General features: G+C 58.6%; 1 protein-coding gene across 1 annotated transcript; it reads right to left on the bottom strand.

The window, feature by feature from the left end:
• Nucleotides 1-1,685: 1,685 nt before the first annotated feature.
• Nucleotides 1,686-23,861, bottom strand: NCS1 (neuronal calcium sensor 1). Its single transcript, XM_066201104.1, has 8 exons — nucleotides 23,551-23,861; nucleotides 10,243-10,267; nucleotides 8,640-8,778; nucleotides 8,117-8,195; nucleotides 7,924-8,012; nucleotides 7,546-7,623; nucleotides 7,082-7,197; nucleotides 1,686-6,020 (listed from the first exon to the last, which is right to left on the bottom strand). The coding sequence occupies exons 1-7, from the start codon at nucleotides 23,612-23,614 to the stop codon at nucleotides 7,099-7,101; spliced, it is 573 nt and encodes a 190-aa protein (XP_066057201.1). The 5' UTR covers nucleotides 23,615-23,861; the 3' UTR covers nucleotides 1,686-6,020; nucleotides 7,082-7,098.
• Between the last annotated feature and the right edge of the window lie 535 nt (nucleotides 23,862-24,396).

The following is a 24,396-nucleotide window of genomic DNA, read 5'->3' as shown; positions in this document are numbered from 1 at the left end:
CTGAGAGGTCGGGGGGCTCTGTGGGGGGCTCGGGTGGGCTCACCCACGCAGCCACCCCACCAACAGGGAGCAAACAGCCACGCAGAGCACAGACAGAGCCGGAGCCAGGACATGGGCTGGGACAGGCAGCCCTTGGCCGGGAGCGCTGGCTGGGAGTGCGGAGCGTTTCCTGGCTGCCCTGGAAGCGGAGTGCTGAGCTCATGGCTGCTCCACAGGGATGCTCTGCTCTTGCTCAACTTCCTCGCAGCAGGACCCCGGGAGCAGCCACGGCCAGAAGCTGGCTGCAGGTGAAGCTGTGCACCTCCTGCAGCCCCAGCACCAGCCCTACCCCTCCCAGACACAGGAGCCGGGGGACCTTGGAGATCACTCATCTCATGATCCCCACACAGGACAGTGGGACCATCCTGGGCATTCCTTTATCCCTGTAAGCGTGGGCTCAGCCTAGCACAGCCTCAGAGCAGGCACGGACATCCCCCTTACGGCTGGGCAATGACACTCCTGCCCCTGGGGCTGTGCCAGTGGCCTGTCCCCTCCTGTCCCACAGCCAGGGCTTGCACTCCCAGCCCCACAGATCTGAGGGGAGTCCCCCACCCCAGAGTGCCACAAAACCTACCTTGGAGCATCCCCAGTCACCAACCTGCATCCCAGCTCCATCCTGCACCCTGGCAGGGAGAGCCAGCTCTGCTGGCACAAAGAAACCCCAACAGCTTCTCCTCATCACCAAATTAACCCCAGCCAGCCCTTCCCACACTCACCAGTGCTCCCAGTGTCAGGAGCACCTATGCCAGCTGGGTTTTAACCCCTTCCCTGCTGGGGTTAAGGCACAGCCTCTGGGTAACCACTGCGGTTTGGAGCTTGTGCCTGTCCTTGCCCATTCCATGGCACAGAGGAGAAATCCCTGGAAGCTCCCACCATGTGCTGGCACAAAGCACCTCTGGACAAAACCCCCTGCACAAACACAGCCTCCTTGTTCAGACCATTAGGGCATCTCCTCTGGCCTCCCGAAAATAATTAGTCAGCCTCGTTAGGAGAGCAAACACAAGGGACATGGGCTGGCGGGGAGGCCTCGCAGTGCTCGTTTCCGGAAGAGTTGGCAGCGCAGAACGGCCAACACGACCCTGCTGCACGTGAAAAGCCCAGTCCAGGCTGTGAGCCCCCCTGTGAGCCCTGCCAGGGGAGGGGGGGCTGCCAAAGGGCAGCTCCAGTCAGGGCAGTGGGACACAATTATGGAATATTCGTATCAAGATTCCTCTGCAGCCAGTGTGTGCGCCAAAAGTGACCCAATGGCTCCCAGCCCGCTGCATGGATGAGGGGGCTCGGAGGGGACAGGGACAGTGCCCATGGGCACATGGCTGTGTCTGCACCGCAAAAGGAAAAAGGGACGCAGGCACTGTGTCAGGATGGGACCCGTCTGGGTAAAAGGAGGTGGGAAGAGCAGTGCTATGGGGCTGAAGGGTGCCTGGGGCTGAGAGCTGACAGCTCCTCACAGGTGTGGGCACAGCGCCTGCCTGCCTGCCCACAGGGCCCACCACATCCCTATTTACACCTGTGCTGGTGCCATCACAGCCCTGCTCTTGGGACAGTGACACGCCCCAGCCCAGCTCCCAGCCCCACTGGTGCCAGGGCAGGTTTGAGGGCCCCCGTGACCCCCCCAACCCAGCACATCACAGACCACTGCCACTTCATTACTGTCATTAAGCTTTTATTTCCACTGTCACAAAGTTCCTGGGTTTTTGTTTTGTTCTGTTATTAAACTGTTTCATTTGCTTGGTTTGCTCTTGAATTCATCTCAAGACAAGGCAGCGGGGCATGCAAGCCGAGACACCGGCACGGACGCACACACAGGCTTCATCTTCACAAACAAGGCTCTTTGCTGGAGCTGCTGCTTCTCAGCCTGGAGCTTGGCCATCCCCTGGGCAGGGGTCACACCTGTGGCACAGGGCACCCAGCCCGGGGCTGGTGGCCACAGGAGCAGAGAGAGAAGGGAAGGATGACTTTGCTGCATGGGCAGGGCTGACATGTGTAACTGAGAGCCCAAAACTGCTGCAGCCCAAAGTGTGCACTGAGACTGGGGCCATCAGCTCCCTCCTTTGCCCTCAGCCCTTGCTTCTGTCCCAGCCAGACCCCCCCCTCCAATGCCCTCGGGAAGAACAGGTGACAGATGCTCTCACTAAATGCCCCAAATCTCCTCCTTGGATGGGGGACAGTGAGCTGGCTGCAGGTCACTCACCCATCCCAAATGACCCCCCCAACCCGAAATACATGGGAAGGGGGCAGCTCTGCCAGTGATTTCAGCTGCCCCCATGCCATGCCTGGCCCTGCCTCAAAGCCAGCCCTGCTCCAAGTGGGGCTCAAACCCAGATCCCAGGACTCCTAGACAATTCCACCCTCTGGGAAGCCGCATCCCTACCCACTGAGGAGCAGCGACCTGGGCTGGGATTCCCACGACCTCAGCCTCCCCATGCGACAGGAATGTGGTGTCCTGATGGCACGGGAAGAACCAACAGGCATCTGCTTCTGTGCAGGAGGGTGAGCTGCTGCTGGTACCTGGCACAAACAGGGTCTGGGGTCCCCCACAAGCAAACACCCTCCTCCACCAACCCAGGAGAGCGCTCCTGGGACCAGCCTGGTCTCGTTATAAACTGCAGTAATTCACAGCCTGCTCCAGAGGAAAAACCCTTCACTTCTCTCTCTCTTGGGTCCTGGTTTGTGCTGTGAGGAGAGCGCAGGGGGGAATCTGCCCCCAGAGCCCTCTCCCACGTTCTTGCTCCTGGGGGAAACAGCTCAGCCCAGCCCAGCCCCAGAGCTCAAGGAAAGACGGATACAAAGCAGCAACAGTCAGCGCACAGACAGAAAAGTGAAAAAAAGGAAAGTACAGACATGGCATTTAATGGGGCAACACCGACAGGGACAAATGAGAGGGGGCACATGCGACAGTCACCGGGGCTGGACCCTCACCTCTGCCTGGCTGTGCTTTGGGCCCCCTTCCCATGGCCAGGGCTCTATTTTGGACAGGCACCAGGAACCCGAGTACGAACAGAGACAAACCAGGGCTTGCTGGCGGTTTCATCATGAGCAGGTGTAAAACAGAGGCTGGAATTAAAGACTCACTGATGTAAATTCCACCCCGGCATTTCACGCACCATTCCCGGTGTTCTGCACGTGCCTGATGCTCCGTGGGCCCCTGTGCCTGCAGTCCTGAGCCGTGTCCAGCACTTGTGCTTGCCAGGGCACAGACACAAACTGCTTTGCAGAGGGGGATGGCTCACCCCAGCCGCTCCACTGATGGGGAAACTGAGGCACGAGGAGGTTAAGGCCAACGTTTCCAAGCACGAGACGCTCCAAGCCTTATTCTCAGTGACACCAAGGCGCTGCAGATCCTGGTGGTGTTCAGGAGGAATCAGGGGCCCTCAGTGCTCCCCAAAGGGGAGACTAGAAGCATCCAAGCCAGGGTCCCAAATCCACAGCCAGTGGGGAACACTGGGGCCAAAATGCTTTGCTCAGGGACACTCAGCATTGCCAGGAACCCTGGCAGGGCTGACTCCCTGGGGAGACATCTCTGAGCACTGATGGAGCTCAAACCATGACAGGTCCTCCAAAAATTAAAAGCTTTCCAGGGGAAAAGTGTCAGAGCAAATGAGGTTTGCCTTTGCCTGGGAACTATGTCAAACGTGGCAGGGCCCATCATTCATCAGTGGAGGTGATTACAGCAGTGTCACATTCATTGGGAACATCGATTGGCACCAGGAGGGGACCAGTCTGGCAGATGAGCATTCAATAAGCTGCAGGCACTGCAAAAACCTACCCCAGAGAGTTGAATTTTGGCCACAGAGCAACAGAGAAAAGGAGGTTTCCATGGGAGTGAGTGAGGGACACCCTCCAGAAGCACCCCCACAACGAAACATGGGCATCCTCAGGGGCAGGAACTGCAGAAGAGGCAGAAATATTGCACGTGGAAGTGAGGTCAGTCTCCTTGGGGATGGGGAAAGGTGGTTTTTCATGGGCATCAGGAGAACCACAAGCACAAAATCCCAAAACCGGGGAGTGGGGCTGCACAGTGAAGAACCAGCATCCTTTGGCTGGGAGGATTCAGGAAACACTGAGGCACCACCTTGTCTCCTGCATCGTGAGACACCTGTCAGACTGTCCTCCACATCCAGATGTCACCTCCCACTGCCATGGGGACAGTCCTCTGTCTGGGCTTAGCCACAGGAGCGGGGAGAAAGATGGGTGGAAAGATGCTGCTACCATCAGCTGGACCAGAGATGGAAGGGGGAAGCCCCAGGGTGGCTTTAGGGGTCCCAAAGGCTTCTTGCACTCTGCTCCTGAGGGAATGCACATCTCTCCTTTCCCAGAGCGGGCACCAAGGCAGCTGAGGCATCACCCATGCAACGCTCATTCTCCAGCAGAAATGCCAACTGTGTCCCACTGTGGTGTGGGTGCTGGCGGGGCTGAGCTGGGGGCACAGAGGGGTGCTGGCTGTTGATGGAGTTTGGAGAGGCCACGCAGGCCCTGCCCATGACAGGGGGGCTGCAGCCCAGTGTCCCCAGGTGTGTATTCCCAGCCCTTTGCCTCCTCCAAGGTGGGCACAAGCAGCTCTGCTTGGGCCACACTCTGGATTCACAGCAAAACCTCCCACGCCCCATGGGAGTGAGGGGGTAAGGAGACACCCTGAGCTGTGCACAGCCCAGCCTGGCACTCCCCTGTCACCTTGTCCCAGCTGGGATGGGGGCACGGAGCAAGACAGAGCAAGGCTCCCCCTCTGCCCCGCCAGCACACAGGATGATTCACAGCCACCACCAAACACCTTCCCACCGTTTGCAAAGCAGAACATAGCAAAGGAATCTGCTCAAAAGCAAAACCCAACTCTGGGCTCCATTAATAGTTTTTTCATGCAGTGAGAAAATGAATAAAAGGCAGGAAATGGGGACGTTCTGGTGCCCGGCAGTTTCCTCACCCTGCCCAGCTGAGGGATGGAACTTGGTCTGCTCAGAGTCTGGGCTGAGTGAGGCCTCACTGAGCTCCCACAGGGAAGGGTGAACAGAAAAATGCAGGGAACACGGGAACGGGAAGAGGAAAAGAAGCTACAGCATCCCCTCCAAACAGCAGCCAGCCCACGGAGCTTGGGGTACGAGGGGTGGGAGGAGAGGGGGGAAGGCAGATTTTTGGCTTCATTGTTATTGCAGGCTCCCGGGTCCCCGCAATAGTGTACGAGCATGTAAACCTTACAAATCCTCACCTGGGTGGGTGGACACACACACACGAGAGACGAAACACAGCAGCAACATTTACAACAAATAAATAAGGATATCGATCATCGAGATAGGCATATAAAAAAAAGCCTCACTTTTTTTCCACCGAAGAAAAAAAAGAAAAACAAAACAAAACAAAACAAAAAAAAAAAAAAACAAAACAAAACAAAACCAAACCAAAAAGCACAATACTGTCTCACCAAAAAAAAAAAAAATTAAAAATTAAAATAATAACCATATAATATATATCCCTAGAGAGCCGAGCCGGGCTGCCAGCGGCATGGTGGGTGACGCCAGGACTCTGTTCCCAATCGCCGTCGGTGCCTCGGCTCCACGGCCACCCCACACGGGCACACCCGGGGGTGCAGCCCCCAGTACCTTTGGGCTCTGGCCGGCTGGTTCCCAAGAGAGCATCCCGCCGGCGCATCCGCAGTCCCATCCGAAAACGTAGGAAAAAGGGAGCAAAGGGGGCCAGGAGGCCGAGAGGAGGCTCTGCCTGCGGCGACGCTCCACCCATTCCCCCGGCCCTGAAGTCTTGGGCGTTCGCTGCCGCTCAGACCGGGGTCTGGCGCGGGGTTGGTTTTGTTTTTTTTTTTTTTTTGGAAAAAGCAGAAGTTGGCAAATGGCAGCGGCTGGTTCAGAGTGCAGAGAGGGGCTCGCGCTTCGAGGGCATCCCTGGCTCGCGGAACAGAAAGGGAGGCCAGGAGGGACAGGCAAGCTTCGCGCGGCGGTGGTCGGATGGCACGGAGAGCATCTTCCCCCAGGCATCTGCAGCACAGGGTGGGGAGAAGGGAAATAGGGTGAGAAGTATGGCCAGAAACCCCTGTGGCCATCTCATGTGGAAGCCTGGGAATTACCCGGGACAGATCAAAGCTTAGCCCAGGTTCCCTACACTGAGGGAATACACCTGAGACCTTGGGAGATGGGACAATAGGAAGATGCTAATAGAGTAAGCCCCGTTGGTTTAAGACCTTAGACTTACAAGGTCAAGCCCCTGCCCTGTAACCAAGTTTGGACACCTACCCCCGGGTAAAACCTTATAAAACGCCAGGCTAGCCATGCCCCTGGTCTTTGGATGCCGCCTTCAGTCAGACGCATTAAATCCTATCTCTGAGCTACCCATCATACCCATCTCGTTTATTAGCCACGTGCAGCCCAGCCAAACTGGGATTTGGGTTGCTGGGATCCCCCCCTCGTGACAATCTCATGTGACACCAGCGCAGCTGGAAAGGCAAAACTGGAAACAGAATAGAGATTGAAAATCTTAAAACTTCAGTGGGGTTAAAAAACACCCCAGCCCCAGGACACTGCCTGGACTGTGATGACCAAAAACACTCCAAGGGACCCTGCACAGCTCCACAGGGCACAGCAAGGACCACGGGGTGCTCAGCCCAGCACCTGTGTGATGCTGTGAACCAGTGTCCCCGACACTGCCGTGCCAAAAGCAGCTCCAGGGCATAATAGAGTAAGATATAAGATAAATAAAACATTTAATAAAATCTGTCTCTGGAGCGTCCCCATGCCCCCAGCACACCAGCTGCCTCCCTGCCTCCTCTGCAGACACATCTGCTGGTGAGGGAGTGAGCTGTGCCGCGGGCAAACATTTCCATCTCCATGGGATGATGAGGTCTGAGAGAGCTCGGTGATACGGGAAGGACTGGGAGAAACCTATCAGAATGGGGGCAGCATTCCCCCTGGCTGGATTTGGGGGGGGATATCCATGTTTTGGTGCTTCAGCAGAGGAGAGTCAGCTGCCTGTGCCTGGGGGAGGTGGGAACGGCATGAGGCAGGTGGGAGATGGGACCCCCAGACCCCGGTTCTGCACTCACCGCCGCTCGGCCCCGGACTATACGAGCCCATCGTAGAGGGAGAGCGCCTGCACAATGGAGGGGTCGGCCTTGGAGCCCTCCTGAAACTCCTGCAGCGTCAGCTTCCCATCTGCATTCTGCAAAACACTCGTGTCACTGCACTGCTTCACCCCGGCTGAGCACCCCGACACCCCGGCACATCCGCACCAGCACACACATCCTCCCCACTCCCCTGCCTCAGCCTCGGTTTCCCCTTGGAGCCACCCATGCCTGCAGCCATGGAGGGGACAATGCCACCCTGGAGACCCTGAAATGGATACAGGGATCCCAGAGGGATGTGGGTATCCCACAGTGATCTTGGCAGCAGCTGAGACCTTGTGTTGGTAGGGCAAGGAGGCACCTGCAGGAGCCAAGATGCAGCAAAAGGACCCACAGCACCTCCTAAATCCCTTTGCCACAAGGAAAAAAACCCCAAGCATCCTCACCTTGTCCATCATGGCAAAAATCCGATCCACCCTCTTCTCTGGTGTGTTCTCCTCCTCAGGAAGCTCCACTGTGTTTCCCTGCAGCAGCAGGACAGGACCAGGTCACACGCCCATCTGTGTCCTGCCTGGAGGGTGTCCCTGGGCAAGGATTGTCCCCCCACACCCCACATCAGGACAGGGTGCAAGGGGACAGTGTTGGCACTAGAACCACCCTCAGCAACCAGATCCAGACACTGCCCTGGCCACGATGGCCACAACCCCCAAGGAAAAAGGCCAAAGAAGGAATTGGGGGTGTTTCAACATTCCCACAGAGCCAAGCTCCAGCCCAGCAGAGACCCCCAGGGACTGCTCGCCCTGTGCTCCCCCTGCCCCTCTTACCACCATCTGATAAATCGCATCCACAATGTCCAGCATCTCGTTCCTCGTGATGTATCCGTCGTTGTCCAAGTCGTACAGCTTAAACGCCCCTGCAAGACAGAGCAACACCCAGGGGCTGTTGTCCCCACCCTGGACACACACCCCAGCACCCTCGTGGGGCTGAGCCCACCAGCACCCCACGGGGAGCACTTACACCTCAGCTTCTCGTCCAGCGTCCCCCGGGAGGTGACCGACAGTGCCTGGATGAACTCTGAGAACTCGATCCTCCCATCCTGGGGGAGGAAAGGAGGGGTCAGGATGCTGCTGCCAGCAAAGTCCTCCCTGCCCATGCATCCCCTCTGAGGGGGCACATCCAAAACGGCAGCAGGGAGGGAGGAGTGACGCACATTTATCTCCAGCACTGTGATCCAGCTGCTCCGAGCATCCCAGCAGGAGCGGCTCTGGAATGCAGGGGGCACTGCATGGACGGGCTTTTGTCAGCAGCACCACAACACCACGTTTCTCCCCTCCTGCTTTGCCACTTCATCTCCCTTCCCCACGTGACTCTCCCCAGCTAAAATAAGCGCGGGGGCTCGCTCCAGCTGCGCTGCTTCTATTTCACGCCCCAGGAAGCGCTGGAATATTTTGCTCCTCCAGTGCCAGGCAGACGCATTCCAAACCCATCCCACCATCCCCACGGGCCCGGCCCTGACCACGCCTCTGCATCCCAGACTCACTTTGTTCTCGTCGAAGACATTGAAAACGAAGGTGGCAAATTTGGTTGGGTCGCCGAAGGGGAAGAACTGCTTGTAGATCTTCTGGAAGCCGGCGGCATCGAGCTGCCCGCTGGGACAGTCCTTGATAAAGCCCTTGTACCTGCCAATGGAGGGCACAGCGTGGGCCCAGGAGGGTCTCCCCACACAGATGGGAGGCTCTTCCCGGTGCTGTAGTGGGCTGGAACTGGGAAGGTCCCCAGGTGCTCCCATCACCCACCCACAGCACCCAGCCCTGTGGATGAGGTCCTTGCGGACAGGGACAAGCAGTGAGTGGCACCAGTGACACTGCTCCAACCTGCTGCCAGCCCACAAGTGGCAAAAGGGCCACAACCAGGCTTGTGTTGAACATTTTCTGGGAGATGGAAGGTGACAAGGACCCACTGCCCAGCCAGGACTGACAGCAATGCCACGTTGCTGCAGCCATGCCCTGGCAAAAAACAATGGCACAGTGAGCACTGAGTTCTGTGAGGGAGGCTGGGCACCGGAACAGGCTCCCCAGGGAAGTGGTGATGGCACCGAGCCTGCCAGAGGTCACAAAGTGTTTGGGCAACACCTGCAGGCACACGGGATTCTTGGGATGCGCAGGGCCAGGAGTTGGACTTACGATGATGTTTGTGGGTCCCTTCCAACTCAGGATATTCCGTGATCATTTTAGCACGACCACAAATGAAAGCTGCTCAGAGGAGCTGGGGGGCACAGCGGGGTTCCTGTGCCCTCAGGTGACACAGCCCAGGTCATCTCCAATACCCATCAATGCCTAAACACCCCAAAAAGCCCTTGGTGCCGGCTGCAGGCTGGACCTGGGTGCTGGAAAGTGCAGCTGCACCAGAGGGAGCGGGGAAGGGGCTCAGTGGCTCCGTGGGTGTGGGCACCACGCAGGGAGCATGAAGGGAGCATGTGGGACCACACGGGGATCACGTGGGGTACGTGGAGATTATGCAACACCTCGCCCAGATCTGTCAGGCGCCCGCTGCAGCGGGACAAGGGCTGGAGGAGGAGGGGAAGGGGGTGGCGAGGTGGGAAACCGAAGTGCCGGTGACATCGTTTTCACGTTGCTGCAGCTATGACTCATCCGGTGGGGGGGAAGGATGAGAGAAAGAGATAAAGAAAGCAAACCTTGACTGGTGGGATAGGGAGATGAAAGGGAGGCGGTGGCTTTTCTAGGGCGCTGTGTTCGGTGGGGTGGAGGGGATGGAGTGAGAGCGTGCTGCTGCCAAGAAACCGTGGATCCTACCCCTGACAGCCCCTGCAGCCAAAGGGAACATGCTGGGACAGCACCAGCCTCCTGCACCAGGTCACCAGCTGGACAGTCCCCGTGTCCCCACACTCTGGAGGGAAGAGCCACTGGGACCCAGCCCTTGCACAGGGTGTTCAAGGAAAACCCTTCTGTTTCCTGGTCTTCCCTCTGTGAGGCAGCACCTGCACCCCAATACAGCTGCACCTGCCCGCACCTCCTGCACATCCCTGCTCTGCCTGGCCAGTGGGGTGGCTGAGTGCCACCAGCTCCTGTCCCCTGGCCACAGCCCCATGCCCCAGGCAGCTCACCACCACGGCGGGCACTCACCACTGCTGCACCTCCTTCTCCGTGACTGCAAGAGAAAACAGGAGAAAAGAGAAAAAAAAAAAAAAGAGACAGAAATTTAGTGCTTTTGCAGTGACAGCTGTTTCTCTGCCCATCAGTGAATTCCCCGGGGAATACTCTGGGGCTCCCAAGAGTGACTTTCCTGGGGGATGTCCCAGGGCTCACTGGCTCCATGAGCTGCCAAGCGTTCCCCACCTGGCAGAAACTGCTTTTGAGGCACAGCCTGAGCCAGCCCAGGTGGTCCATGGGGCCAGGGCTGCAGGTGCTGGGGACCCCCAAAACCAGGGAGACTCCCAAGATGTTTTGTGTTGTGCTCAGGGAGTGCAGAACTACGGATGGACCATGAAGGAGACAAGCTTATCATGCCTGGGGAGGATCTGGCCCTGCTGTCTCATCTTCCCTAAATGTCCCTGAAAACATCTGCTGAAACATCTGCCTGGAGGCGGCTCAGGGAAGGGACTTGCCTGGCCCTGAAGTTGACACACTGAACGTGGGCACAGGCACAGCCCCAGGGCTGGCATCTCCCCAGGTATCAGCTGCCTCTGGAGAAACATCATCAAACCCATCCCAGCACCCTGAGGAGCCCCACCAAGCTCTGGAAAAAATCCCAAAATATGACAAACTAGACAACAGACAGCACTGGCAACCCCAAGTGTCCCCAGCCAAGGGACAGCTGCTGAGATGAAAAATGTCCTCAGCAGAGGAAAGGCTCTGAGGGATGTGGGGTGCTGGGCAGGGGGCTGGCACTTGTCACTGCATGTCCCACTGCAGGAGCTGTGCCTGTGCCTCCCCACAGCGGGGAGCCAGGTGCCAGCAGGTGGGCACGGGGGGGGGAACGGCCTCATTTGTCATTTCCTTTGCGTCGTGCATCTAAATAATGATGAAAAAGCCACAGGTCTGAAAGGCGCGGGGATAATGAGGCGAGTGGAGATGTCAGTGTGCAAACGGCTGATAAAAATAGAGACGAAGACACACCAACAGATGCCAATTACCTTGGATGGCAGGGGAAAGAAAAGAAAGCAATTTTCCATCAGGAAGATTTGTAACGTGCCTGGCAGAAGGTGCAGAGCTCAGAGGTGAAGGCTGGGGCGGCAGCAGTGGGGCAGCCAGGAGGACACACAATGGCCCCCACCTCATCTCCAGCTGGACTGTGGCTCCAGCGTCCCTGCTAGCAGCAATTTCTGTCCCCGAGGCTGTCCCCATGCATTGGAGGGTCCCTCCATCCCAGCACAGGGATGTGCTTCAATTCCCCCACTTCCCCCGGGATTCAGCAAAAGCAGCACCCACTGTAGCACCACAGGGTGTCTGGGCAGCAGCTCCCTAGTAGAAGGGATGGAGGCACGGGGATGCTCAGCATGTGGGACGAAGAACACTGAGGGCTTTGGCAGGCTCACAGGAGGGATTTGGAGGGTTGTTTGTTTTGGGCAGGCAGCGGTCTCTTGGCAGGAGGGAGCCAGGAAGGACACGCTGCATCCAGCAACTTGAGCTGGGGTGGGCTAAAACATCAGTCATAGCAGTCCCAAGGGATTACCCCATCCCTTCCCCACCCCCCCCACAAAAAAAAAAAAAAAAGAAAAAAAACCGGTGTCACAAAAGCATCTTTGCAAAAGAGAGATGCTGAGTGACATCTCCAACAGGAACAGGCTTCCCTGCACACACCTGCACTGAGACACAAGCCGTGACCTCCACCCTGAGGATGCTCAGGGGATGCCCCAGGCACCAGCTCTGCAGGCCCAAGCACCCATGAGCACCAGGAAGGGCAGGTGGAAGGAGGAGGATGAGGGTGAGCCCTCGGGGCAGGTAAAACGGACTGCAGCAGCAGCCGGGGCTGCAGTCAGAGCTCGGCTCAGCCCCTCCAGGCAAATCGCCTTCTGCTCTCTCTTGTTCGACTGCTTTTCCCCCAGCGTGCTATTTTGGGCCCGGGAGCTGCCTTTCAACTCCAGCAGGAAACAATTAAGAAATTTGTGCTTTTTTTAGTACGGGAGAAATGCTGGTAATGACACGCTCGGGCTGAGGCAGGAGGGAGGGACGGAGCCAGCTCCCCTCGTGCCGCAGGAGAGATGTGTGATGCTCCCAGGAGAGGCTTTTCCTAGGGAGGGAACCACTCAGGTGCCAGGCTGGAAATCAGCACAGGGCTCCCAATGAGGGATTTGTTAATGTGCATCCTGGCACGGAGCCACACGGAGCCCCATCCCTCCCCCAGCACCTCGAGCCTTGGGGGCTGGGGAATCGGTGGGGTTTGTCCTGAGGTGGGAGCGCGGCCTCATCTCCCAGCCCTTGGAAAACCACCCACCTCTGCGTTCACCTCTCCACTGCCACCAAATCTCCCCTGTGCTGGGGGCAGAGTGCTCCCAGGGCAGGGAAGCACCCCAGCCCCGATCCAGCGTGGGGACTGAGCAGTTCCTGCCTCCCTGCATCTGCTCTTACGGATCCGGGACGGATGATGACTTCACGGCTGCCACTTCCCAGCCGCTCCGGCCCTGCTGGGTGTTGACACTCCGAGTGGCACCAATTAGGAATGCTAATGCCCGACTTGCAGTGGGGACACGCGACGGAGTGCGTGGCTGAGCCACCTGTCCTCAGGCTGGGGACAGAGGCCACACGGCGGGGACAGGGCTGTCCCTCTGCATCTCCCCGGCAGGCAGAGCCCCGCCGGGCTCACAGACAGAACCTGTGCAGCGGCAGCTGCCGCATTTCCCTCCCGCGGCATCGCTCAGCCGACGCACGTCAATTTGCAGCGATACAAACCTCGGCCAGGCGCGCCCCCGACGCCCCAGAACAAGGGGACGACCCCACAGCAGCCCCACAGAGCACCCCGGCGGAGCAGGGCCGGGTGCCTGGCCGTGCTCCAGCGAGGAGCCGGGCTCAGCTGCCGTGCCGTGCTCCAGGGACTGCCGCTCCCGCAGCCGCGGTGGGGACGGCTATAAATAGTGCACGTAGCAGCTTGTTAGTAGCGGCGTGCCCCGGCTTCCTTGGGGATGAAAGGCGCTAAATAAAGGCAGAGTATTATCATTTGTTATGAACCGCAAGGCTGGAAGAGGCATCGCCGAGCCGGGAGCCCCGGCGGCGCCGGCCCGTGCGCTCAGCCCCGCACCGCGGCAGCGGCACCGTGCAAAGAGCGGGGAATCGTGCAAAGCACAGGGAATCGTGCAAAGCGCGGGACTCAGCCCAGGCAGGGCAGGCAGCGGGGACAGGGACAGGCACCCGGAGCAGCCCAGGAGCTGCCCCACACGGCCACGCGGCATCCAAGGGCACTCTCTCTTCGCTGGCCGGTCCTCTCCCGCTCCCACCTCAGCTGTGGGGAAGGTCTTGGAGTCTCGCGTCTCACACAGCGCAGAGGGGCAGAGCCTCCAAGGAGCCCCCAGCCCCCTCCTCGCAGCTGCCGGTACCTAACTCCCCCCCCCCCCCCCCAGCCCTCTCCCCCCACCTCTCCATCAATCCCGGTGGCACAGGCGAGGACTGACAGCTCCGTCACCACCCGCCCTTCGCGTGCCCCCTCTCCTCCCACCACCCAGCTGCCACTGCAGTAAGAATCAGCTCTGGTTAATCAGTGCTCAAGCCTGTTAATTTGTGTTTTCCAGGCGGAGAGGAGAGGAGGGAGCCGGGACTGCAAATCCCCGTCCGTCGCCCTGCCGCAGGGAGCTCGCTGGACCGCGGCGGGGACGGGGCGGGAGGAACTCGAATGGTTCAGGGACCCCTGGTCACGGTGGGATGCACGAGGTGACGTGATGCTTCAGCCCCACAGGGGCTTGTTTCGTGCTGACATCCCTTCCCCTGTATGCAGGGGCAAGGGTTTGGCCACAGCCGCAGGGCTGGACCCTGAGCAGGACTGTGCACACTCAGCTCAGCCCCTGTGCGCCAAAACCAACGGCACGGCTCTGTCCTTATGCAGGTTTGGGTTCCCAAAGGCTCAGGGAGGAGTCTCCCCCGAGCCCCCACATGTCCCCCCTTGCCCCAGCTGCTAGGGCAGCACCTTGATCCCGTGGGGCCGTGGCATCGCAGCCTTATCAGGGAAACCAGTTAATTATTTCCAGGCACAAAGTGGCTCCCCTCACCGCCACAGAGCACTCCAGCTATGCCAGCTCACGGGCTGTGCCGACCCACGGGCAACTGGTCCAGCATAACACACTGGGTCACGGCAGGGGCATTCCTGTGGCATTTATTTCCCACAGTGACCTGCTGTGGCTCCTTCAGTGTCCCCGGGCATCCCAGTCTGGGGGAGCCAGCACATCACCCCAGGAAGGGGCTCCCATCGGGTTTGGGGCTGCCTAAACCTGCTGTAGGTGCTCAGAGCAGTGCCCAGACCGGGGAAAATTAGGCCCCGGCAACGGGTGCTCCTGCGTGAGCGAAGTGAGTGCCCAGGCGTGAAGGAATGGGGCATTTATGCACGCACTGACTGGGCACCCATGCCTGAGCCAGAGAGGCACTCATGCAAAAACACACCGGGAGATCACGCGTGGACTAATTGGGCACTCCTGCATAAATTATGTGGGTGCTTCTAGGTGAACTCACTGGGTGCTCATGCATGAATTGCCCGGGTGCTGCGGCGAGAGTGAAAGGGCCGCTCATGCACGAACCAGCTGGCGGCTCATGCATCCATTTTTGCGGGCATTCATGAATTCACTGGGCGCTCATGCACGGATTAATTGAGCAGTCACGCGTCCATTCGCTGGGCACTCCTGCGTGAGCTAATTGCGCACTCATGTGTAAATTAGTGTAATTAGGAGATAACACACTTGTGCACGCACTAATTGGGCACTCAGGTGTGAATGCATCAGGTGCTCATGCATGAATTAATTGGACACTCAGGCATGAGCTAATTGCAGGCGCGTGCGCCTATTAATTGGGCACTCATGCATCAACCACCAGGGCGCTCATGCACGGAGCAGCAGCAGCGCGATCCAGCGGGAATTCACTGGGCAGCCATGCATCAATCCAGCTGGGTGCTCATATGTAAATGAACTGCGCGCTCATGTGTGTGTTAATTGGGTGCTCATGCGTGCAGGAATGGGGCGGAGGAGCCCGGGGCGCTCATGTGGGCGCTGAGGGGCCCCTCCCGTGTAAAACAGCCGGGAGCTGCGGGCTGAGCCCCGCACAGCCTGCGATTCACGCCGAACACACCCCGCCCCTCGTCTCGGCGAAACACGTATTTAAGAATTTTCTGAACGTAAATCTGATACAAACTCCACTCTCACCATCATCACAATGTTAATATTGACCAATTAGGAGCTCCCCGCTCCCTCCCTCCCTCCCTCCCGGCCCGGCAGCGTTGTGCGTGCGTGCGTTCGCTCCGGCTTCGCTCCAGCCCCTGGGATCACAGCGTCAGCATCGCGGCCTCAACAGCCCCTGCAGAATTCGCCTCTGGTCCCTCAGAGCGACCACTGGGCTCGGAACAGCAGGTACTCGGTGCAGACGTCGCACCTGCAAACACGGACACAGCAAGGTCCCATCGGTTTGCACAGGGGGACCCAGTGCCAGCCCCTGGCTCTGCAGAGTTACCTGGGCTAAACTCATCACAACCTGAGTGGTCATCCCCAGTTCCCCCATTCCCTTGTCCCCACAAAACACTCAGCCAAGAGCACGGCAGCAGCTGTTGCAGGTGAGTGCAGCAGCCGTGGGATTTCATCCAGCCCCCAAACAGGGGCTGGGCAGCACTTGTCTGGTGCAGAATGGGCACCTCCCTGCCGAGAGAGGAAGATGCCCTGAGTGCCAGGGCTGCCTGGGGTCACCTCTGGCAGGCCCGGGCTGTCAAGTGGCTTTGTGCAGTTCAGGGGGAAGCACTCCAGGGACAGCTGGAGGTTCTTTCCCAGTGCCCTGCCCCAGCTCCAGCACCAACCCCAGCACAGTGCCCACAGGAGCTGCATGGTGGTGGAAGGAAGGGGTGAACCCTTGCAGGCTGCCACGGGCTCAGCCCTGCCCTGGGGCTGTCCATCAGCCCATCCTGGGGCACTCAGAGCTCACTCAGGACCCTGTCTGATGACAGTAACTTTTAGGATACACCACATGGCAGCACTTTGGGAATTTGGGTAGTTTGCTCCTAATGATGTGGTCTCATTAAAATTCAGGTTGAACTCTTAATGATGTCCTAGTCCCGTGCTCTCTGCCAGCTCTGGGGCCACCAGACCACTCCTGGCTGGGTTTTGCTCCTGCTCCCAGGCAGCACAGGGACAGCTCTGGGGAAGAGGCAGTAAAACACGACTGTGGCACCAGGGTCACCCCACTGCAAACAACTGTTTCTGGAATATGACTGATGTCATTTTCTTTTGCTCCCAGCTTGCCCCAACCACTATTCCCCCAGCTCAGCCCCGTGCCCATCCCTGCTCCTGGCCACATCACCCACACGCCGGGGCATCCCTGTGTGGGAGTCCACCCCTGCAACATCCCCAAGGGATTTGGGATGAACCCCAACTGTGTGGGCACCAACACAGCCGGAGCTGCCTGCCTGTCACAGCGGGACAGCCCCATCCCAGCTTTCCCAGTCTGGCCTCTCTCCCCATCAGGCACAGACATCACCAGCACCATGACAGGTCTGGGAGCCTCTGAGACATTCAGAGCTCGAGCCTGACAGCGTTATTGGTGTCATTTGTTACTCTGCGACACGGAGCAGTACTCGGAGCAGAGTCGGGGTGTTTGGCATCTCCTCCCCGGCGGTTGCCATTAGTGGTCTGCCTCGCTCCCAGACTGGATAAACAGGTCCATGAGCAGTTCTCGTCTCCCCCGGGGCTGGTACCAACAGGAAAGCCAATATGCAGCTGAAATCCTTTTTAGACTTTATTAAATATTTAAGGGCCCGACATTAGGCTTTGGAAATTGGGTTTAGGGAAAAAAGCAGCAGTTGTTCTTTGAAGCGGAGGCAGGAGAGGAAGGGGAAAGGACAGTGTCTTCATTTGGAAATTACTGAATCAGGCTGAAGCACCCTCACAGCAGGAGCTGGTGGCTGCAGCAGGTCTATCCCAGGATTGAATCCCAGCTCCCCCAAGAGCCAACACAGCAATGCCTGGAGGGGCAGAGGATTCCCAGAGCTGCCGGCAGCAGGGATGGAGCAGCCCCCCCGCCCTGCCAGGGCAGGCAGCTGTGTCCTGCCACCTGCTTAAATCCATCCCATGGCCACAGGGGTTTCAGTGTGATCTGGCACTCCAAGGTGCCATCCCCAACCTGAGGAGCATTTTCTGCCCTGGGCAGAGGAGAAAACACCCCTCTAGACCAGCGTGGGCAGTAGGAAAGGAAGTGCCTCTGGCTCAGCCATCACTCCCTGGAGCCATGGGAAGGTCAGGAGGGTGCTCAAGGCAAAACCTTGCTGGCAGCAGGGCCACCTCCACTGCCCTCCCAGTCTCTCTTGCAGGGATCACTGTGCACTGAGGGGTGGCACAGAGAGCCAGAGCAGCTCCACTGGGTCCAGCCATTGATCAGAAGATGCTGGAGAAACAGGTGGATGAAGCACAGGCAGCCCTCCTTCCAGCAGGAGGTGTGGGGAGGGAGCCCTGTGCTGGCACCACCGAGCTGGGGAGCCCATGGCAGTGATGGTGATGGAAGCAACACAGACCATGCCCTGGGGCTGAGCACCCCATGGTGCCCAGGGCACGAACCCTGGCTTCCCTTGGCATCCAGCTCCCTAGAAGATCCAGGAGAACAAGGAGGGGAAGGAGGAACAAAGTGACCCCACAAATGTCACCCCGATAACAGAGTGAGCGTGCCCGCAGGCTCCTCCCTGAAGCAGCCGCTTCCTTTGATGCCTTCAGAGCTTCTTGTTTCACAACCTTAATTATAGCGGCAGCAGCAAAGGTCAGGAGAGTGGTTAAGCAGATCCATTAACATGTCAGGGGATAAATGAAATGTGATTCTTGTGATGCCGGAGCAGCGGCGGCGCGAGCGTGGCCGGCGGGGACGGCTGCTCCGCTCTGCCGCAGAGGGAACGCTCAGGGCGTCGGTCACGTCTCCCCTTTCCCACCCTGGCACTGCAAGAACCTCCCAGAGACTGCAGGGACTCCTCAAAACTTGCTTCCGAAACCCCAAAACTTCTTCTGCTTCCGTCCACCTATGGAGCCCCAGGTCCAGGTGTGTGTGGGATGCCCTGGGTCGGATTCACTGGGAGCAGGTTGGGGTCGCCTTGGAGAAGGAGCCGGAGATGCCTCCAGACCACCACAGCCCTCCAGAGGCAGCACAGCAGGTCCACATGGACGTTGCAGTGAACCTGCACCACAGCAACCCCCTTCACAGCTCTGGCTTACACGGAGCTGCAGCAAAACCAGGCCCCAAACAAACTCCAGCCCCTGGGCATCCCTCTGGCACCTCCTGCCCATCATCCTGCCCCAGGGCACGGAACCAACCTGGCCCTGGACACTTCCAGGGATGGGGCAGCCACAGCTTCTCTGGGCACCCTGTGCCAGGGCCTCAGCACCCTCACAGGGAGGAATTTCTTTCTGATATCCCATCTAACTCTGCTCTCTGCCAGTTTGAAGCCATTCCCGCTTGTCCTGTCACTCCAAGGCCTGTTAAAAGTCACCCACACTGATGATTTCACCCAGCATTTGCCACTGAGGGATAACGGGTCCGTAGCCACCCGGCCAGCTCACCCCACCTTCTGCTGGATGAGCAACAGGAGGGATTTCAACACAAACCAACCTGGCAGAGAAACCCAGTGCCTGAGGCCAAACACTTCGGAGGCTAAAAATAAACCAGCAGCAGGGGGGGGAGCTACCAAGGTCCCTCCTCTGCTCCTGCCCACTGCCCCAGCCAGCACATTTCCTCAGCACTGGGGTGGCACGATGGAGCAAAGCCCCAGCCTGACTCAGCCAGCAGGGAACCAATCCATCTTCCTGGCTGAAAACTGCTGCAATCGTAGAATTTCCTTTCCTTTCCCACAGAGTTCCACCAGCCACCACGTACCCCCGTAACTACAAATCAATATGTTTATAGTTTGCTCTTAAACTAATGCCCATTAATTCCCTGCATTACTGCTGAGCAACGGAGCCAATTTTGCGGCTTATTGTGAAAGAGCAGAAAATGATGATGCCGGAGTGAGTTTAAAATCCACAAAATAGATCACAGTGGGTGGGATGCGGTTCTTGGGAAAAGAGCATCTTCCTCACACCCACTCTGCAGCCTGGGTGTCATTTTGGCACCCTTGCTGTGGCTCCCACACCTCCCCCTGAGCCCCACTGTGGCCTCAGGAGCACCGGGACCACCATCCCCAACCATCCTGACCCCAACCTGGCCCCAGAGCGACGCTGCTGCACCGACAGAGCTCTGAGCATGCCTGATTGCTCAGCTATTGCAGCCTCCAAAATAACACAGGGCTAGTTCTGGACACGGGCAATAGCTGTGCAAAGGGAACCCTGAAAGTCAATCCTCCCCAAAATGACTGGGAAAAAAAAGAGCTAAAACGTTCTCTTCTGAAACAAGTGCACATTTTTAAAACTGCTTCGTGATTTTAAGGGTGACTGGCCTGGGAGTGCTGCTGCAAGCAGGGACATTCAGAACTGTATTTCTCTCCCAGTTTCTCTCCCAGGAGTCCACACCAAGTCATTTCCACCCAGGACACGTATCGTGCACCCACAACTGCACACATGCTCGTCACACACTTGATTCAGGCCGCAGTCACGCCTCAGGACATTCATAAATCTCCATCTGAGCAGAACCCTCTGACTGCGGCCCCACAAGGCTCTTAAACACAATCCCAAATCCCACTGTGGCCCTAAGCCGTGAGCACCTGGCCCAAGTTAAGCTCAGGTTTAAATCCCTCTGGAAGAGGATGTGATCCAGGGAGGATGGTGGTTCCTTCATGTCTTAGGAGTTACCACCTCCTGGGACACACCACCAAACTGCATCTCTGAGCTACCCCAACGAGGCATCAGGAAGATTAATAAATTAATTATTATAAAGCACTTTGAGGACTTTTCCATGAAAGGATCTATGAAACTACGAAGAATTACATAATTTATTATTCAGTATTATTATCGCTCAGCATTGACTTCTCCTGCACGCTCCTGTGTGGCACCAGCCTGGCCTCCAAGGAGGGTTAAACAGCCCTGCAGCCTGGCTGTCCCCACCAGCACCACTCCAGCACCTGGCAGACGGTGGAGCTTGGCATTGCCAGGTATTCCTGGGCACTCAGGTGCCTGGAGACACAGAAAGGCACACGGAGATGGGTCCAAACCAAAAGGATTTGGGCAGCCGGCACTTCAAAGAAGCCCTTCTGCGCCTTTAGGTGTCCAAGTGCCATTAAAATCTGGCCCCCAGCACTGTAAGTCAGGAGCAGAGTGGGGAGGGGAGCCAACAGACGAGGTTTCCAGGCTCCCGCCTTTCCATGTCCAGTTCCCAGCAGGGCCTGGGACAACCTGCTCTGAATGCACGCAGGAAAATATTTCTCACAAGTCACAGAGGCCGTTGATGGCAGCCCTGCAGCATCCTCAGCTCAACCTCCCTGTCCACAACTGCCCTGGCACCTGAGCCTTGCCTCTCCTGGATGCTCTCATCTCCTGCTTGTCCCAGGATTGCTGCAACTGAGGAGGCATGGCCAGAGAAACACCACAAATAGGAGATGGAGCGCTCAGAGAGGACAAGGGACACAAGAAGAGGCAGGACAAGAAGACACCAGGCACTGAAGGGAAGCAGAGGTCCTCTGTGTCCCTTGGATGAGATGAATTAGCAGAAAAGCTGTGTGGAGCAGGGAGAGGGGGTGACATTTCCCTCTGATCCTGCAGACCTGAGAGGGGCCTTTTTTGGTATTCGCTTTGTTTTGTGTGGAAGTTCATACACACAGAAAACGATGCAATGGAAGGAAATCCCAGTGTGGGAGAAGCACCACGGCTCACGCTGCCACGGGAACCTCCCTGGGACAAATGCAGGTTCCCATCAGTTTGGGCTGCTGGAGACATCTGCCCAGATGTGCTGTAGCAACAGCAGAAACAGCACCACACACAAGGCACGGACAGCACTTGCTTGGTAACATGGCAGCCAGGACATGGGATGGGCAGCACAGGCCAGGGATGCTCTTGTGTCTTCCAGAAACGTGCCTAAATATCAACATGCTGTGGAAGAAAAAAAAACCATTTCCAAGGAGGCCCCCAGAAATCCTTGAGCAGGCCATGGATTTGTGTGTATGACTGTCCCCTGCTCCAGCTGTTCCACCAGCCACAGCCACAGCACAGGGCTCTGGATCAGCTCCTCCCGCTGTACTCAGCGCAGCCCTGCCCTCCTACCTGCCTCTCCCCTGCCTGGCTTTCCCAAAACACAGACGGAAATTGGTATCTTTCCAATCTCCTATGGTCTGAAGATAAATCAGAGGCTTTCAGCCGTGCCTGGGAGGGCCCTGTGAAGTGCTTCACCAGACAAGGGAATGCACGCTCGCCTTGACAGCTGCAGAAAAGGGGCAGAAGCGCTCAGCAAAAGTAATTAATCCCAGAGACGAGAGGTGGAATGAGCAGAGCTCAACAAACAGACCCTGGAATTAGCGACAGCTCTCCCTGACAGGCACCATACCACCAGCCACATGCTGCTGGGGCACGTTGGGATGCTGCACCAGACTCCAGCCACGCAAAGGGCCACGTGCTGCTGGGTGCTGCTGCCTCACCTGCACAGGTACCGGGGTCTTTAAAAAGAGGCAGTGAGATGTCCAGAGCAGGCAGGCAAAGCTCCAGACAGATTGGAAACTCATTGAGGGAGGGATCAGAGGATCCCAATCCTTCTTGGAAAGTGTGCAGTGGAAAGGGGAGGGCACCCAAAAGAGAGGAGCACAAAGTTGGGAATGAAGTGATTCAAAAAAGCCATGACCTGCAGGCCTTATCCAGCAAAGAGACATCCCTGTGCCCAAAGACATTGGTTTCACCAGTGCTGTGTTTGGCTCCAGTAAGACATGGGGCACCATTGCCTGTATGCCCCGTGTCGACCCCGCCGGTGTTGGCAGAGGAGCCACCCCAGGTGTGCAGAAAGCCCAGCACAGAGGAGATCACCAGCAGACAAGGCTGTGCAGGAGCTGGCTGCTCCCAGATTCCTCTCCCTCACAGATCAGGTCGTCACAGAGGCTGCAAACCGAGCGGGGGATTGCAGCACAGCACTATCGCTACCTGGCCCGGCGCGGCCACACTCACCGTGGGCGACAGCTGCAGTGAGGACACCAAACCCCAGTTCAGCTATGCCCAGGGCTGTGCCCACCTGGCACTGCCACATTCTCACTACTTCCCCCCGCCCCAAGCACTTTGAGGAAGCCCAGCTGGGGTACCCCAGCCTCTCCTACCATCACACCCGGCTTGGCTATGCGGACATGCCCCCACCACCTGCCCTCCGCCCGCCTGCTGCCGGCTGTGCCACGGCAGAGAGCAACCCCGCGTGTAGGGTTGTGCAATGCACCAGTATTGCCTCTTCTCCATATGGGAGAACTTGCTGCATCCTAATCTATTGCCTTTTTGGGTAAGCGCTGCCGTGGGACTGCAGCAATGACAGAGGGGAGAGCTCGCAGGTCTGCTGCACGTTTGGGGAATATCTGCGACCTGCCAAGAGGGGAGGCAAACTTGAGCCACCAAAGCCTTTGTTTCCTTTGTGCATCCTTCAGGGAAAAAAAAAAATGATTTTGCTAAACCTGGATGGCTGAGGCACCAGCCACATTAATTCGATTACGGTGGAGGTCCAGACGGGAAAGCCGCTCGCTCAGAAAATCAGGTTATTAAAGTGATACTGAGATACTCAGAAAAAATATCGAACTCGCCGGTGTCGGGCTCTTCTCTCCACTTCAGAGCGCAATAACAAAGGGAACCCCTCCAACTAACGCACCCAAAGTTTGGAAGCCACCCAGAGGCTCAGCACCCTGCTCCGGGAGCTGCTGCCGGGCTCCGGGGAGGCAGCCCGGGGAGGACAATCCCCGCGGCGGGCCCTGGGTACCGGGCGCCGGGCGGCCCGGGCGAAGGATGCTCGGGGCAGGGGCGGGGGGACGGCGAGGGAGGGCGCGATGCTCCGGCGGGCGCCGCGGGCGGGCAGGATGCGGCCCTGGCCCCGCCGTTCCCGGAGGCTCAGAAATAGGCCACGGAGGATGGTTTTTGTAAAAAAAACAGCGCGTTCCCCTGGCTCGCTGCCCCTCTCCGCGTCTCTCTGCTGCCTTATGGGTTTTTTTCCTCCTCCCAGGCCAATCCCTGAATTCTTCCAACAAAGCCCGGCCGAGCCTGCGCCCTCCCCGGGAGCGGCCCCGCAGGAGCCGCCGCTCGCCGCGGCACCGACCCGGGGGAGCGGCGGGGCCGGGCGGCAGCGCGGGTCCCATCACACCCCCGGCATCCCCCCGGCGGCCCCCCGGGCACTCACAGTACGTTTTCCTGGTCAGCTCTTCCACAACTTCAGGCTTCAACTTGCTGTTGGATTTGCCCATGGTGGCGGCGGCGCCTCTGAGCCCGCCGCCTCCCGGCCTCGCTGCGGGGCACGGAGCGGCGGGGCCGCTGCCTCGCTGGGGCTCCCGGCCCGGCTACATCCCGCGGGGGGCGGCGGCGAGGGGGGGGCCGCGGGGGTCTTTGTTGGCGGGGTTTGGCCGCAGAGCCGCGCTGCGGGGCCGCGCTGGGTGTGCGTGTCCGTGTGCGTGTCCGTGTGCGTGTCCCCGGCTCCACGCGCCCTCCCCGCCCTCCGCCGCCGGGCGCGGAGCGGCCGCGGGGGCGCGGAGGGGCGGGGGGGCGGCGCGCCCCGCCCCGCGCTGCGGGAGTGGGATGGGGATGGGGATGGGGATGGGGATGGGGAGGGGGCTCCGGCACGGCCCCCGCCGCTCCCAATGGCGGGAGGACCCGGCAGGCAGGGGGATTCCAGAGCGGCCCCTGCCACTGGCACCCCCGAGCCGCCCCGCAGGGATCAGCGGGAACGCTCCGAGGGAAATGTCGGGAATCGGAGTCCTGCTGGGGGGGGGGGGTGAGGGGAAGGGGAGCTGGAAGTGGGATCACAGAGCCTGGAGCAAGGCTGAGGTCGGAGCCCGGGGGTGACCTTGGTGGGACATCAACACCTCCAGTTGTAGAAGCATTTTCCAAGCCCTGGGTTCCCCAGATGAAGAGGGGTCTGTTCCCCACGTGGAGGGGTTGGATCCATGTGGGTCTCTTTCAGCTCAGGCTGAGAGACCTGGGCTTGTTCAGCCTGGAGAAGGCGCTGTGAATACCTTAGAGCCCCTTCCTG

The sequence above is a fragment of the Chamaea fasciata genome, unplaced genomic scaffold (assembly GCF_029207755.1).
Source record: "Chamaea fasciata isolate MVZ Bird 193981 ecotype frontalis unplaced genomic scaffold, bChaFas1.0.hap1 SCAF_20, whole genome shotgun sequence".
In the NCBI taxonomy this organism is placed as follows: domain Eukaryota; kingdom Metazoa; phylum Chordata; class Aves; order Passeriformes; family Sylviidae; genus Chamaea; species Chamaea fasciata.
This window is presented reverse-complemented; position numbering and strand designations above follow the sequence as displayed.